The sequence below is a fragment of the Chelonoidis abingdonii genome, chromosome 13, assembly GCF_003597395.2.
Source record: "Chelonoidis abingdonii isolate Lonesome George chromosome 13, CheloAbing_2.0, whole genome shotgun sequence".
In the NCBI taxonomy this organism is placed as follows: domain Eukaryota; kingdom Metazoa; phylum Chordata; order Testudines; family Testudinidae; genus Chelonoidis; species Chelonoidis abingdonii.
This window is the reverse complement of record NC_133781.1, coordinates 7,986,160-8,003,424: the sequence shown is the minus strand read 5'-3', so window position 1 is coordinate 8,003,424 and position 17,265 is coordinate 7,986,160. Positions and strand designations below refer to the sequence as shown.

General features: G+C 46.3%; 1 protein-coding gene across 5 annotated transcripts in view; it reads right to left on the bottom strand.

Moving 5' to 3' along the window:
- The window catches only part of DNAH9 (dynein axonemal heavy chain 9), a 396,459-nt gene that overhangs the window by 30,224 nt on the left and 348,970 nt on the right, over positions 1 to 17,265 (bottom strand). For all 5 annotated transcript variants that reach the window (XM_075071725.1, XM_032803600.2, XM_032803609.2 and 2 more), the window contains one exon: positions 16,702 to 16,829. In XM_075071725.1, coding sequence (XP_074927826.1) covers positions 16,702 to 16,829 — 128 coding nt within the window. The remainder of the gene's footprint in view (positions 1 to 16,701; positions 16,830 to 17,265) is intronic.

The following is a 17,265-nucleotide window of genomic DNA, read 5'->3' as shown; positions in this document are numbered from 1 at the left end:
CCTGGTGAAGTCAAACTACTGGAAAGACAGAAAAAAGGAAGCTAAAGAGAGAATTGCCACAAATTTACCCTTGCAGTAATGTCACTACTTTTGCAATTAAATGGCCATTTGTTCTACAGAGTGTGTGTGAGCCAGAGCGAGTGTGCCTGTGTGAGCGAGTGAACCTGAGCGTGCATGTGCGACATCGGAGTGCTTCTTCAGCCATATACTTCAAAGCAGCTTTACTCTGACAGAGGATGTATATCACACGATCCTGGGGTTGCCATAGTAATGATCAGAAACAGTAACACATACAAACCAGCATTTACTTCAGAATTCATTCCCTTCATATACAGTGTGAGAGTATGTGAAGCCCCTTCACATTTTGCAGAGTGCTGGGAATTTCTGATTCATGCCTTTTCCCAAATTGCCTTCCAAAGTAATGACAATTAGCCATTTTTACAAGGTCTGATTGTCTCAAGAAACACACGGTGAAAACCACAACTTTGGGTACCCATACCCAGATCGGCAGGTAGTGATTGATCTATCGGGGATCGATGTATCGTGTCTAGTGTAGAGGCATATAAATCGCTCCTCAATCGCCCTGCCATCAACTTCGGAACTCCAGCACAGTGAGAGGCGGAAGCGGAGCTGACAGGGGAGTGGCAGCTGTCGATCCTGCACCGCGAAGATGTAAAGTAAGTGATTCTAAGTCGATCTAAGATACATTGACTTCAGCTACACTATTCTCGTAGCTGAATTGCGTTATCTTAGATCGATTCTGCCCCTCCCCCCCCCCCAGTGTAGACCAAGCCTCAGTAAATCTGAGAACTAGGCTAGACAATGAGAACCTTTAGCAGACAGTCCAGGGAGGGCTCCCTTCATCAGTTAGAGATGGTTACATACGTGTACTGTAACTGTTGTTCTTCAAGGTGTGGGTGCAGACATGTATTCCACTCAAGTGTGTATGTGCTTAGCACACCAAAGACAGAGAACTTTGCTTAGCAGTACCTGTAGGGGCAGTGCTCAGGCCCTCTGGCCCCATAGCCCCTCCCTGGGCTATTTAAGGGCACTGTTGCCACAAGCCACCTTGGTTCCTTTGCACCAAATTTCAATGGGGCTCAGAGCCTAAAGAATGACTGCAGAACTGCCTCCCCAAAATTTGCATCTGATCTAGATGCAGTCATAGTAGCATACTTGGCAAAAGTACATATTGAAGAGAATGTAGCAGCTGTGACCATCTGTATCCCCATGTGTACCCTTTTTACAAACCTACAATCGATTTTGTACAAAGTATGCCTTGTGAGGGATCATTTGAAAACTCATAATTTACTGATCATTATTGTCCTGGTAAAATATATGTGGCAACATTGTATGTAAAGTTATAAGAGTCTACTCTATAACATTACTGAGATATGCTTAAAGTTTAGAAAAGCAAGCACAAACCAATTCCTCAAAGACAAAAGGTAAACTTGCACCTCCGCCAGGTGTCAACAAAATCAAATGGACTATCACCTGGTTAAGGGACCATTCCTTGGCAGAAAAAGAGTGTGAGTGAGAATTTTACATCTTGGCAAAGAAACAGCTGGAGGTTCCTGTCCCACAGACTTTCTGTTCCCTGAACACCATCTGGTGATGATTCTCAAAGAGGAGGAAACAATATAAAAATGGAGAACAGAGGCCCCAAATGATCTCTCCTTTCATCTACACTCATGGCAATGACAACACTTAAAGGACAAAGGAAGCATTATTAGACTGGGGAGAGAGCCTGTTTGAACGGAGTTCAGCCAGTAAGACTCTACAGCATGTGGTGAGAGACATGCTTTGCTTTGAATTCATTTAGCTTGTTAAGTTAGGTATTAGATGCATTTTACCTTTTATTTACTTGTAACCAATTATGACTTTTATGCCTCATTACTTGTAATCACTTAAAATCTTTCTTTCTGTAGTTAATAAACTTGTTTTATTGTTTTATCTAAACCAGTGTAGTTGGACTGAAGTGTCTGGGAAACTCCACTTGAGATAACAAAGTTTGTGCATATAATTTTCTATTAATTAAATGATGGATTTTATATGCGACTGTATTGTTCAGGTAGGTGCTGGGCAGTACAAGATGCACAATGCTGGAGGAAGCCTGGGACTGGTAGTTTGCCGGTGTTGCCCTGGAGTGTAATTCTTGGATGGATGGCTACTGCTGGGAGTGATTCACATGCTGGAGGCTGTGTGAGAGCAGATCAGGAGTGGTGGCTCTTACAGCACAGCAGTGTAAAATACTGCAGAGTTGAGGGGATACAGTTCAACAGACTAGACTGAACCCTTGAGAACGTCACACCTGCTAATGTCCAATATCGAAACATTACTGGGAAATGAGATCTATGTCGCTTGGGCCCTCATAACCTCTGTGGCGGCACAGTTCAAGCTATCCCTTAAATCAGTGAAAAGCAGGATAATATCCACTTGGAAAACATTTGCACAGAAACTGCTTGACCCTTCATCCTATCCTCAAAGAAAATAAAAAGTGAAGGTGATGAAAAAGGCTGCAATTCTGTCATGAAGGTCACAGAAGTCATGGATTCCATGGCTTTCCATGACCTCCATGACTTTTGCAACTGCAGCTGACCCCAGGGCTTCCTGAGCAGTTGGCCCCAGGGAGCAACCAAGGAGCGGTCCTGGGTGCTGCAGGATCAGCAGCACCAGCCACTGCTGGAGCAGCCCCAGGGCCAGCTACACTAGCCATTGCTTGGGTGGCCCTGTGGCCAGTCGCATCAGCCACTGCTGGAGCAGACTCTGAGGCCAGCCACACCTCCTGCTGCTGGATCAGCCCTGTTCCTGGGGAGCTGCCCGAGCAGCAGTGGTCCCAGGGGCTGCCCCAGAGGCCTTCAGAACAGCAGTCCCTGGGGCCTTAGAGTAGCGGGTGTCTGGGGGGCAATCAGCCTCCACTGCCAGTGCAGGGGCTAGCCATTGGCCCCTGGGGTCCCTCAGAGCAGCGATGTCCTGGGGCCCTCCAGAGCAGCAGCACGCCAGGGTCCCAGGAAATGCTAAATATTAGTCAGGGGTATTTATATAGTAAAAGTCATGGACAGGTCATGGGCCATACATTTTTGTTTATTGCCTGTGATCTGTCTATGACTTTTATTAAAAATACCTTTGACTAAATCTTATCCTTAGCGATGAATGAAATGGTTTAACTGTTTCCAAATACAATGCTAAGCAATGTCTGACATTCAAGAATGAAGACGTTGTAGGTCTGTGTTTGAATAAAGCTTTGGAAGAAATACAGGTGAGTGTATTGTCTGGTTAATATGAAATTGTGAAATCATTTTAGACAAAGGGCTGAAGCCTCAAGGCCATCTTGTTTTTGAGTGTAGGGAAGGTCTGCCATTAAGGACTGCAGGTCACTGGCTCTCCTTGTGGAAGTTAGGGCCACAAGAAATGCTATCTTTTGGATGAAATCCTCTTTTTTCTGAGAGAGGCTATTACTACAACCATGCATTTGGTCGTACAGAGCTGAGGACAGGCCAAAGGGGAGCACAGTGTACTGACCGTGTTGACCTGCCACAACAAATCTCAGAAACCACTTGTGGCTTGGGAAAATTGCCACATGGAAGTAAGTGTCCTGAACATCCAGGGAAGCAAGCCAGTCATTGTGATTCAATGCGGGAAGAACTTAAGCAATGGTGAATAGGTAGAATTTCATGTATGTGATGTACTTATTGGGATTGGGGAGATCCAGGCTAGGTCTCGTTCCTCCCGTGGACTTGGGGACCAAGAGGAGAAGGAGGAGAATCCCTTTCCCTCCTTCTGCAGGAGGACCTCCTCTCTAGCTCCTGAAGAATGCAAAATGGAATCTGCAGAAGGAGCAGTGGCTCATAAGAGAGGTGCCTCAAGAAAGAAGGAGTGGGAAGGGGGAATCCACAGAAATTGGATTTCAGAACATAATCTCACAGTGCTTAGGATCCATCTGTCCATGGTTACTCTGTGCCAAACACTTTGAAAGTGAGACAGGCTATCCCCGAGTTGAAGAGATGGAGATTGAGAGATCACAGCTGAAATGATGTACTGGATGTGCAAGTAAAAATGGTTGCTTGCTTGACACTGGAGGGCGGGATGGCTGGTTAAAGTTGGATCCAGAAGGCCTCCTCCTCTGTGACCTATGAGGCTATGACTTGTTCTGGAGAAGTCTTGCTGTCTAAGAGTAAATGATGACTCCTGGAAAACCCACTGTGAGCAATACTGCTACTGTTGCTGAAAACCCTCATAATGGCTCCTCTTTGGGGCTGAGGTATAAAACTCCAACAAACATACCGTAGCACAGTAGTCCTTAAAAGAATGTCAAGTCTTGTCAGTTTCCTCAGTAAACATAAAACAACCATCAAAAGGCAAGTCTTCTATGCTCTGCTGAACCTCAGGAGCAATGCCAGAATTCTGCAACCATGAGGCCCTTCACTTAGTCACAGCTGACACCATAATTCTGGGGAAGCGTCTGCCACATCCAATGGTGACTGTAATAATGTTTTGGCCACCAGATGGCCCTCCACAATGAACAACAAACTCTTACCTGGATGATTCTGGCAGTTTATCAGTACATTTCGACACAGCCTCCCAACTGAGGAAGTCATATTTAGATAGCAACACTTGTTGATTTGCAATGTGCATCTGTAACAATGGGGCTGAATAAATTTTCCTCTCCATCAATCCACACTCTTAGATTCCCTGTCCTCAGCGTGGATTTGTATCTCCCCTGCAATAATCTGTCATTTACTGTCATTATAACAAGAGAGTTTAGGGGCTGGATGAGAATAGAAACACTCAAAACCCTGCATAGGGACATAATATTGTTAGAATGCCTCGCTGTAGGGTGCAATGAAGCTGGGGTATTGCAGGCTCCAAAAGAGCTTCATTTATGGGAAAAGCTACCTTACCTCAGATTGAGGACTGGAGAATATGCAACAACTTATGCATATTCTCCTGCACAAGCTTGGCCTGCATACCCAAGGTGGAAGCCTAATACCTCAGGAGGTCCTGGTATGACTTGAAATCCTCGAGCACAGGGAAGGAGAATCACCTAGTGAGGAGAAGGAAGGAGGAAGCAGGGCCAATGGAGGCTCCCTGGGTTCAAAATAAAATGGGCCAGGAGGAATGACCTCCGACTGAATCTGCAACAGAGGTAGCTCAAGAGGACAGGCTGCAGATTCGGTCGGCAACCTTATCCTGGACTGGGTGAAAGAACAGGATCTTGTAGATCAAGGAAGGTCCCAAATATTCCAAGGAGGCCACTGGGGAGAAGGATATGGCATTTATGGCCAGGAGGCATGCGGAAAGATGCCTATCTTAGTACTGATGGTGATCCAAGGATGGCCTCAAGGACTTCCAAGAGTGTTGCCTTGAAGAAAAGGGAGAGGAGAAAGATGTCCTCAAACATGACCAAGCAAATGACCAGTCTCATCCAAATACCAATATGGAAGTGGCATCGGTACCAAGGACGGAAGAGCAGTCAACAAGTTAAGTATTGTACCAAAATAGGCATCGTACTTCCACTCGACATAGGAGCAGACAACAATTCTGAAGCTGGAACTTGTACCAATCCCCAAAATGAGTTCTGCTCTGAAGGTATGGTCGGTACTGAAGAGTGCGTCTGTGCTGACGGACCCCTCGGTACCAAAAAGGGGCATTGACCTCAACTCTGCACTCTGCATCTTAGGTGGTGCAGAATATGGTTCTGCCAACTGAGACAATTTTGCAAACAGACCAGGCGGCACAGAGGACACTGCCAAAGCAGAAGAAGCCACAGCAGCTGAGTGCTCCTGAATTATTGATGAATCAGGAACAGAGAGGCAGAGCAGATCTGATGTAACCTGGTGTGCCATAATGTAGAGACAGTTGGTGCTGATGCTGACATTGTCAGTGCCAGACTCAACAAATGCCCCATGCCCAGTACCGAGGTCAATGGAACAATGTCCAACAGCTCTTGGTGTGGTACCGGGAAGTGGTTAGATGGGCCAACTCCATCCCACAAACCTGAAGAATCATGGTGCAAGTGAGCATGCCTGTTCAAAGATGAAGAGGAACCTCTTGAGTCCTGGAATGGCCTCGTCTGTCTTGCAAGACCTCTTCTTCGGAGGACCACAGGAAGGAGAATAATCTCCCTTCCTCTTAGGGAAAATATCAGACCTAGAGCAACAACTTGAGTTGGGACTGGATGGTCTGTGGAAGTCCACAGTGCCAAAGCAGATCTCATGACCTGTTTCAGAAGGTATTGCTTGAGGTAAAAATCTCTTGCCACCTGTGTTTTCTTGAACTATTTACAGACGGAGCACCTTTCCATAATGTGCCCTTCTCCAAGGCACAATAAACACTGAGTGTAGGGATCACTACTGGGGATAGCCACCCCATATGACAGATATCATTTAAAACTTGGTGAAGGCATCTCAGCAGGCTAAATCCTACTTAACTAATAAAAACTTAAGTGTATCACTATAATTAATTATATACACCAGAATCACGCAAACTCTGTGACAGAAAAAGTGAGGTAAAATACCACACATAATGTTTCATCTTAAGCAGCGGGTGGCAAAGAGGAACTGAGTAAGGTTGGGGTCGTGCTGCCCTTACATAGCTAGGGGAGGGGCTACAGGACAAAGGTACTGTGGGCTCTGCTAAGAAAAGATTTCCAGCCTAGTTGCACTGGGTGCATGCACACCTGAGTGGAACACGTGTCTGCAACCACCTGAAGAAAAATGAGAGCTAACCACAGATGAACAATGGAATCACTGGAATCCTATTCCCTCATTCATATTTACTGTATAAGGCTGTGTAGCGTGTTGTCCCATGAGAAAAAGATACGATTATTTCAGAATGACTCCATTAATCCTCACCTAGGATCATGGCCATGTCAGCATGGTCAGAGGCAGCTCACAGATCTACAAAGATCAGCACAAACATTTGGTTCTCAGCCTGCAGCAGATCAACCACTGGGACCAGGACTGTCTCTGCGCAATACAGAAAACCAGACTGGAGGCCATCTGAGGGCTCCAGGAATTGTAAGAGTACCACAACTGTGTCATAAACATCTCCCTAAAAGGTGAGATTAGAGACTGGGTGATAATTAGAGAGATAACTATGTCCAAAACCTCAAAGTCAATTCCTTAAGTAAACGAGCTGTGCTCTGGGCAGCCATTCACAATCTCCTCCAATAATGGACACAAAGTCTCCACTACTTGTCAGTGGCCTAGAGGGGCACAGATCCAATTTACCATTGGTGTCCCAAGGCTCCTCCAGAACCTGTCAGTAATACTGGCCCAAAGTCAGGCAGACCCTTGTGTTTGACCCCTCTGCCACCAGCTTTATCTATCTAGGTACATCAATGGCCCTCAGAACCATAGTATCTGAGCTCCTTCCAAACATGTATGGCTTTATCTTCACAACCTCCTCTCAAATATAGAAGGATTATGGGGCATATGTGTAGTTCAAATATTCCTTTCCAGTGTCTATTACTTTGTATTTGACACTAAACTGGGAGGAGTGGTAGATACGCTGGAGGGTAGGGATAGGATACAGAGGGACCTAGACAAATTAGAGGATTGGGTCAAAAGAAACCTGATGAGGTTCAACAAGGACAAGTGCAGAGTCTGCACTTAGGATGGAAGAATCCCATTCACTGTTACAGACTAGGGACCGAATGGCTAGGCAGCAGTTCTGCAGAAAAGGACCTAGAGTTACAGTGGATGAGAAGCTGGATAGAGTCAACTGGTGTGCCTTGTTTCCAAGAAAGCTAGTGGCATTTTGGGCATGTATACGCATTGCCAGCAGATAAGAGGGAGTGATCATTCCCCCTATTTGACATGATGAGCCTCACTGGAGTACTGTGTCCAGTTTTGGCCGCCAACACTCAAAAGGATGTGGAAAAATTGGAAAGAGTCCAGTGAGGGCAATAAAAATTAATTAGGGGCTGGAACATATGACTTATAGAGAGGCTGAGGAACTGGGATTGTTTAGTCTGCAGAAGAGAAGAAGAGGGGATTTGAATAGCTGCTTTCAAGTATTCTGAAAGGGGGTTCCAAGAGGATGATCTAGACTGTTCTCAGTGATACAAGTATGGACAGACAAGGAGTAATGTTTCAAGTGCAAGTTGAGGAGTTTAGTTGGAATAGGAAGAAAAAAACTTTTTCACTAGGAGGGTGATGAAGCACTGGAATGCGTTACCTAGGGAGGTGGTGGAATTTGCTTCCTTAGAAATTTCTAAAGTCAGGCTTGACAAAGCCTTAGCTGGGATGATATATTTGGGAATTGGTCCTGCTTTGAGGAGTCGGTTGGACTAGATGACCTCCTGAGGTCCGTGCCAACCCTGATATTCTATGATTCTAACGCTGAATTTCATGTGCCATCATGCTGTCCAGTCACCCTGATTGGCTGGGTGCTTTTGAAGTTCCTCACCGTCCTACCTAGACTTATCTAACCTAAATCATGTTGTGCCGTCTGCCAATTTTGCCACTTCCCTGCTCCCTTTCTTTTCCAGACAAGAACTAGTCTGTGTACAGAACTTTGTGGCTGCCATTGTTAACTTTTTGCCAGGATGAAAACTGACCATTTAACCCTACTCTTTGTTTCCTATCTCTTAGCCAGTTTCCGACCCATGACAACACTTTGCCACTTTGCCTCTCACTTCAAGGACTACTTTGTTTCTTTTAGTAGCCTCATGGCAGAGACCTTGTCAAAGGACTTTTGAAAGTCTACATGAAGGAGTTCTCCTTATTTTCTACCGGACTGATATGCTCAAAGAATTGAGAAAACAAGACTGATATTCGAAGTAGCAGTGAAATACAGCGGTTTTGGAGGCACCTACCACACTTCACCATTGTTGTGCACATTTTCCAGAGATTTCTAGGAGCAGGGAACTGGGGATGGCAAGTAAAGGATGCACGGCATACTGGAGAGTCATCTGTTTTAAAACCAGAAGGGATCCCTGTGATCAGCTTCTCTGGACCGCACAACACAGGCCAGAAGATTTCACCCAGTGATTCTTGCAGCAGAGGCAATGTTAATGGCTCTTTTCTAGTGATGAGCTGGTGACACATTAGTTATCAATTATTCTGTGTATTATGGTAGTGCCTAGAGACCTCAACTGAGACTGAGGCCTCATTGTGCTAAGCGCTGTACAAATATATGCTGAGAGATGGTCCCTGTCCGGAAGAGCTTATAGTCTTAGTAGACAAGAGAGATGGCGTGGGGGAAAGAGATACTACAGAACGATAGTCTGAAAGTGCTGTTCCATGATCTCTGATGTCAGTTTTGGGGGGTGGGGCATTGTTTATTTACACTCTATTTTATTGTAGACATTCAATGTGTTCTAGGGCAAGAGTGGGAGAGAAAGGAAGACAGGAAAAAATTGGCTAAAGGAAAAAAAGGAAGAGCGGTAAGGGGATGAAAGGGAAGAGGATGGCAGGCATGAGGGTAGCCAGAGAGATACTGAAGTGAACTGAAAGGCAGGGGTTAGGGTTGGGTTTGAAATCAGAGGTACTCAAAAGAGGGGGAACAATATTCAGAGTATAAGCCAGCCAGCTGGCTGATGAGTCTGAAGGTCCCTGGTGAAACTGCTTCTGCAACTGTAAGTGGCAGCTTGAGTCTCTCCATCCTCAAGGATTTTTTTTCTTTCCTTGATCACACGTCTGGGGTGGGGAGATGGGCCTGCCTTGCAGAGTTCTGGGCCTAAGGGGTGTTAGAGGTAGTACCACAGGGCTTCATCTTTCCTGTTTTCCTCACCCTAGTGCTGCAGCACCTACCACAACCCAGAGTTCAGATCTGGAACTGAATCCAAATCAAAACCTCCAAGGAGTTTGAGGCTGCTGGGGTTTGGGGTTCCAGTTTGGTTCTTTATGCAAATAGGGTTGAATGGCAAATTTCCTATCTCGATCTGACCTTCTCCAGAGTTCGAGGTGGAGTGCTCTGGTTTGACCAAGTTGTGACAGTGCTGTGGGCACAGCTTACACTGCAGGGCAGTGCTGACAATCTGACCAGTAACTAAGTCTCTCTGAGCAGTGCTAAGCAGTTAGATGAGGAGAGGCAGGGAAGGCAAACAGGCATCTAGAGTCTCACCCCCACCCCATAGCCTTGGTCCAAAGGCATGACTAGAGGAGTCCTCTCTCCCAGTTTGGAGCACCGGAGAAGCTGGAGGCGCAAGGCAGAGACACAGATTGGAGGTCGTGGGGGTGACACCACCTCTACTCTTTTCAGCTGCACCCAGCGACAAGAAGGTGCTGGACATGAGCTTATCAGCACTGCCATTGCTTTGCTGGGGCTCTCCTGAAAAAGAACCATCTCTTCTTTATTGATGGAGAGGTATACCGGACATTAGTGGTCAATACATGTGTGCCCTCAGGGAAGTGTATCCCACAGTCCTGCTACACTCTTCTGCAGTGTGAGAGAGGACCCAATCAGTCCATGAGGTAGAAGCATACGGCATCCACCACGCATGGTTCACACTTCTTGTGGAATGCACACTGAAAATGGCCCAGTAATAAGATGTGCTCTGCAGCCTTTCGATTTGCATACAGCTTTGGTCTAGGAGCTTATTGTTATTTAATTTAATACATGACCCTGTCTCAGTAAAGCAACAGTGTATGACAATGGAAAGACACTCAAGAATTAAATTAACTTGATCACAAAGTGAGGGAAATGGCATTTTGGCGAGCGGAAGGGGACTGGGGTTACGTTGGGAATCACTAGCATTTGAACTCTTCCTGGCATCAAATTGTCAGGATCTGCTAATGGCAGATGCTAATGCAGGGAGTTTATTTCTCTAGGCTTAGGCTGATGAACATTGTTTGCTGATTGTGATGGCTACTTTCCTAGCCTGAGGTTCAGAAGTAGGAGGAGTGAGTTTAGCCCAAAGATCAAATGTGTCCCACAGCATCATAAAATTCAGCTCCTGGGTACTCCTGTCCTGCAATGGGAGGCTCTCTGCTTCCAAAGAGTCTTCTTGTGCAGGGAAGACCCTCGGGAGGCCAAGATAGCCATGTGAATAGCTGCTTTGCACTAGGGGGAACTGAAAAAAGCTGCTTCAATGAAGCTGAAGGTGTGGCCCCTGCTTTCTGGCTCCTCTTTGCATAAGAGGCTGGGTTTGTCTGAAGAGAGATCCACAATGGAAGTTTGTATAGAGGGAGCCCCTTGCCACAGAAGGACTGTGTTAGTGAGGGGCTAAAGATAGTGCTGTACATATGCCACTGTGCTGCAGAATGGATCCAGAGGGAGTCAGCTTTGGAGAAGGCAGGTAGGAAGAAAAGGGTGAACTGGAGAGACAGGCTGCCCAGATCAATGTTCTTGATGTATATATTTTAGCTCAACATGGTCTAGTGTTTCTAATTGCTCTCTCTCGAGTCCATAATTATTACCATTCTTCTGTGGTAGCGCCCACTATGTCACAGATGCTTCCCAAACAGACAGAGGTCAGGGTAAAGGGAATCACAACAGGGAAAGCAAATAGAATTTAGACAGGAATCCGTTTTGTAATAAGAACCCCACAGGCCTTGCCTGCAGCGTGGCAATAGGACTGTTCTCTCTCACCCTTTTCTCCCCATTGCCCAGGGCAATGTGACAGACAGTTGTTAGTCATTTAGGGAAGGCCTTCAGGAGTACAGCCATTGACAGATACTGGGACAGCTTCCTTTCAAGACCAGCCAAGGAGAACAGCTGGAGGTAGAAGGGCCTTTTGGATCATCCAGTCTATTTCCCAGGGGCCAGCACAGGACTACTATCTACTACCAGTCTCAAATGAAGGATTGACCATTAGGTCTAGATCCATTTAAAAATTAAATGTCACCTCTTCACACATGCACAGAGAAATGGAGATGAGGGAAAATGCTGGAAAGATGCTCTCAGTGTGACTTCAGTGATAGATTATGTGGACTCCTCTGTGTGTATAACACAAATGGACCAGAGCCATCCATTTATCCTATTTCTGTGTCCTAGCATGCCTGATTTGGGGGCACTGTCTGTACAACCTAGGAGTCCTGGTTGATATTATAAAGTTATTCTGAAGTTATCATGAAATTGCTGCATGATAGAAAGCATCATGCCTGCAGTACTGTGGACAGGACCTGCACCGGTACACACCCGACTGAGGACAATGAGGAGTGCTTAACTTTAATGTTTGTGCTTTGACCACACAATTATTATGCTAATGATAACTGCACACTAAGAGTAATCAGTTTTACCCTACCTCTCAGAGGGGAGCAGTGGAAAACACAGAACAAAGAAAGTCAGGTGCTGATAGGGGATACAGAAATACATAGAGCCACACAGAAGGAGCTTGGGGTGTGACCCACAGAATGTCTGGACAGGAGTAAGGAAGAGCATGGACCAAGGTCAGAGGGGACAAGCTGAAGAGAGAAGACTCCATGTTTCAGCGCACATTTCAGCTCTGAAGCCAAAGTACCTGGATGACACCGAAGGATCCCGACCCTGGTCCAAACAATGCTCTGGCGTGATGAGGAAACTGAGGCAGGGAAATGTATGTAGGGTTTACTATTTTGTCTGATCTGTATTCTATTGTGATTTATCTGTTAAGCAAAAGAGCAAATAAGGCATTAGACTCTGTGCAAAGGGCATCTGTGCGTCATCTGCTTCACAACTGCCAATTCACCCTCTGAGAGGGTTAAAACTGTAACCCAGAAGGCTCTTGCCTTCGGTGGCATTCTGGAAAAGGGTGTCATTAAGGCTACGGGGGTATCTTGAGAGTCAGCACTGGTCCTGGGGTGCTCAAGCAAGTGGGCTGAGGAGTCCATTGCCATGAAGGGGGAGCAGACTATAAGTCTCTGCCCAGGAAATGTGCTGGAAAGGTCTAGGGAGGAAACATTGCTGCAGCCTGCTGAGAACCAAGGGAGCTTAACACACCCAGGGACACAGCAGCTGAGTCCCCTCACAGCAGTCTAAAAGGCTAATGCAGTCCTAGGATGCACTGGACAAGGTATTTCCAGCAGAGACAGGGAAGTGTTAGTACCATCACACAAGGTACTGATGAGACCTTATCTGGAATACTGTGTGCAGTGCTGGTCTCCCATGTTTAAGAAATATGAATTCAAACTGGAACAGGTGCTGATAAGGGCTACTAGGATGATCCAAGGAGGAGGCTGACAGAGTTTGGCTAGTTCAGTCTAACCAAAAGAAGGCTGAGGGGAGATATGACTGTTCTCTGTAAAAGCATCTGAGAGAGAAATACCAGAGAGGGAGAGGAGTTATCTAAGTTAAGCACGAATATGGACACAAGAACAAATGGACATAAACTGGCCATCAACAAGTTTAGGCTTCAAATTAGATGAAAGTTTCTACCCATCAGAGGAGTGAAGTTCTGAAGCAGCCTTCCAAGGGGAGCAGTGGGGGCAAAAAAACTAACTAGCTTCAAGAGTGAGCTTGGTAAGTTTATGGAGGGGATGGTATGATGGGACTGTCTACGATGGCACGTAGTCAATCTGCGACTGCTAGCAGAAAATATGCCCCAACAGCTTTTGATTGGACACTAGATGGAGATGTCTCTGAGCTACTACACCAGTGCCTGCCTGGTGAGTCGCCCACATGCTCAGGGCCTAACTGATCACCATATTTGGAGTCAGAAAGGAATTTTCTCCTCACTCCGATTGGCAGAAACCCTGGGGGATTTTCGCCTTCCTCTGCAGCATGGGGCCCAGGTCACTTGTAGGTTTAAACTGGTGTAAATAGTGTATTCTCTGTAACTTGAAGTCTTTACATCATGATTTGAGGACTTCAGTAACTCAGCCAGAGGTCTGGGGTCTATTACAGGAGTGGGAGGGTGAGGTTCTGTGGCCTGCAGTGTGCAGGTCAGACTAAATGATCATGCTGGTCCCTTCTGGCACTAGAGTCTATGAGTCTAGTGAGTGGCCAAGGGAGAGGGGCAATTCAGCTGCAACCTGTGACACCTCGTGATGATTAATTTTGTATTTTCTCTGTTGGTGCTGCACTGAGAAATCAGCCCTGGACAGACTCATGGGACGGGGACAGGCACAGACCCTGCAAAGGCACAGCTGAGATGTGAGAGGCAGGGAGTTCATCTGCATGAATCTCCCTTCCCCTGGGCATCTGCAGCAGCCGCTGCTGCAGGGCTCGCCTGCGGGCAGGAGGCTGGGGTGACTTGGCTTTGCTGTTGCACACTGTGAAATTCATGTTTTCTCACATCAGATATTAACAGTGTTGTGGTCACTGGGTCCTCAGCACCCATTTCAGGGAGCTCCATGACAAAGGACAAGCTATAAAAATGCTCAGTCCAGCCGCAAAGCCCACCCCATCTCACAGTGTCTGGCCTGGCCTGTTTGGAGTGAGAGCCTGACCCCCATCATTAGTGTGCCTCTGTCATTAGTCGGGGGTGGGGGAGTGCTGCCTTCCCTGAATACCGATTGTTTAGTTCTGAGTCCTATAAAGCATATGGCACAGGGGAAAGCAGCTGCTGTTCATCTCCCCAGCTCTGAGAAACGTAGCCTGTGTACATAAACAAATGGGAGGTGCATATTACTTGTTGTCCAAGCTCATTATTTTCTTACAAGATGTCAGGAGCCCCCACTGAAAAGGGCTGCATGGCTGATGAATATGATTTCTACATGGATCTACAGTGAAGCTTGAGAATAGGATGCACAGTTTGACTTTAATCAGGGCAGGAGACACAGGTGACATGCGGGAATTCTGAAAAGGAAAATAGTCTCATTAAGGGCTGCTACAGCTCTTCACAAAACAGGAAATGACAGAACTTGCTTTTCCCCCTGTGCACAGGACTCCAAAGAATATTTAAAATTCCTGTTTGCTTCTTTCAGGTTCCTGGGCATCTGTAGAGACACATCAGAGATGGGGAGGAATCTAGTATTCATATCCGTGTTTATTCAAAGTTATCAGGGTGGTGGGAGGGTGTAATGGAGAGGCAAAGCAGGCAGGTTGTATACTCAAAAGAAATGCAATAACAGCAGCATCACACCCTTCTCCTATCTCAGCTTGTAAATACTTTCTCAGAGAAGGAAAGAATGTTAAAATGAGAAGTCTGATTGTAAGATCTAGCTATGGAACAATCCTGAGCAAAGCATCCACTGGTGCCTGCTGGCAGAACCACCAGGGCCACAAATGGAAATCAGTAACTCACATATAGCTAAGTTAGAGCCTATCAGGATGTTTGTATCAGAAAATGCTGATTCATCAAACCTGAAACTGCTTGAGTGAAGGGCCAATCTGATGAATTTCTTGTTTCAATATTTTTTGAAAATGACATTTTCAAATTGTCAAAATGTTTCATTTCAATATTTTTAAATGAAAAGCTCTATTTTTCCCTCCTATAGTCTCCATTGGGATCCCATGTCACCACAGTCAGACTAGGCCCATACACAACCAACCCAGCCAGCCCACAGCCAGCTGAGACAGAAGGGTGCACTTAGAATAGGTGGTAGCTGCTGAATCTCACACACTGCTAGATGAGAACTGGAAGTAAACAGGAAGCTTTTTAATGGTACGACTTAGGAGGCTTAATCCCACCAGAAACTGGGGGGTAAGTGCACAACCGTACCAGGATGTAGGTAGTCAGGCCTAGTGGTCAGAACAGGAATAAAGTCTAGTGGGTGGAACAGGCATCCAGCTTAGGGAATGAAGCTGAAGATCAGCACCAGAGTCAACTGCCAGTTACCAGAGCGAGGTTTCAGCCAGAGTCACAACCAGGAATCGCAGCTGAGGGTCAGAGCCTGGGTCAGGTACCAAATGCCAGAACCAAAGGTCAAGCAAGAGTCAGGGTCAGAAGTTGGAGGCTGGAGTCGAAGCCAGGACTGGTCACTGAGGATTGGAGGTGAGGCATAATGGTAGGAGGAGAGGCAAGGTTCAAGCATGGAGCAGGAGAACGGTGGGAACAGTAGGGAAGACAGCATGAGGCAGAAGCCAGGAGCGGAGCAGGTATCAGGAACAGGGCCAGGTGTAGGAAGCAGGCATAAGCAGGGTCCGATGCAGCCACAACAGGAAATCACCTTGTTACTCGGACAAACTTTCTGTTCCTTCTTCTGGCTTAAATAGCATGGTTGGAGCAATCGGTGGAGCCGTGCAATCCTCCAATCAGAGCTCCTGTGGATGGCACTTTGGCTGGGGCTATAATCCTAGTAGCTTCTCAGCCCACTCCATTTAAGTAGCCATTGCATGGTGGCCAGGATGTGGCAGCTGTCTAGGAGCTCACAGGCTTGGACTCAAGACCCGGGACATCACAGTATGTATTTGGCATGGTTAAGCCGCGCCTCTGCTGCTGCCACCATCTGCGCACAGAGCAGGTAAAGCATGGGCAGACGCAGCACAAACTTCCCGCAAAGGAATCCCCACAGATGTGCCTCTGGCCTGGAGAGGATACTCCACGACAGCAAAGGGACTTGAACCTTCACGCCCATTTCACTGCTGCTGAAACTGCCAACACTTGAAGCTGAAGGTGTGGCTGATAGCATGTGGGCATCAGGCCACGTTTGGGATAGTGTAGGAAGCCCAGTTCCCACAACCCACCTCTCATCTGCCATCTGATGAAAATTTGCAGTGCTGTAGCCATAGCTCAAAAGCTTGTCTCTCTCACCAATAGAAGCTGGTCCGATAAAAGCTATTACCTCACCCACCATGTCTCTCTATTCAATGGAATTCACTTCCAGTGTTCCTATTTATTTGGTCAATTTTGTAACAGGGGACTCAGAGGTGTTATTTTTAAAGTTACCTTACCTGAAGGATAACCCAGTGACCCTCCTTTGCAGCCATGTCTAGAGCTTGCTCTGCTACTACCTCTTGACCTTGTCCAAGGGAAACATTGTGGAAATTCCTGTTGTTAAATGTGTAACCAAATTTCTTGCCTATAAGGAGAAAGGAAAACTTTCAGCACTCTTTTCCAGAACAGCTCATGCAGCATTGCTGATCTCAAACAGTAATAACAAGGCAGAGCTCATGCTTATCAAAACTCCTTCACAAAACAGCTACGACATTTTTTGTAATTATCTTATTTCTAACGCACTCCTTGCCTAGGCATTGAAAACAGCATTGGCTGCTTCCTAATTATTTCCAATTGCAGCACGACATCAACACAGAGGTACAGGGCCACAAAGTGCCTTTGTTTAAAGAACATTATTCCCCCGTAACCTTGTGTGGGGATGCATTTTTAAATTATATGAAATTAAAGTCATTTCCAGCTGATTAAATAGGCTTTAAACCAGATGTCATTCAGTGGTGAAATTTATCCTGCCAATCCACACCATAGTTAGCAAGGTATTTAGAAATACAGTCACTCTGGAA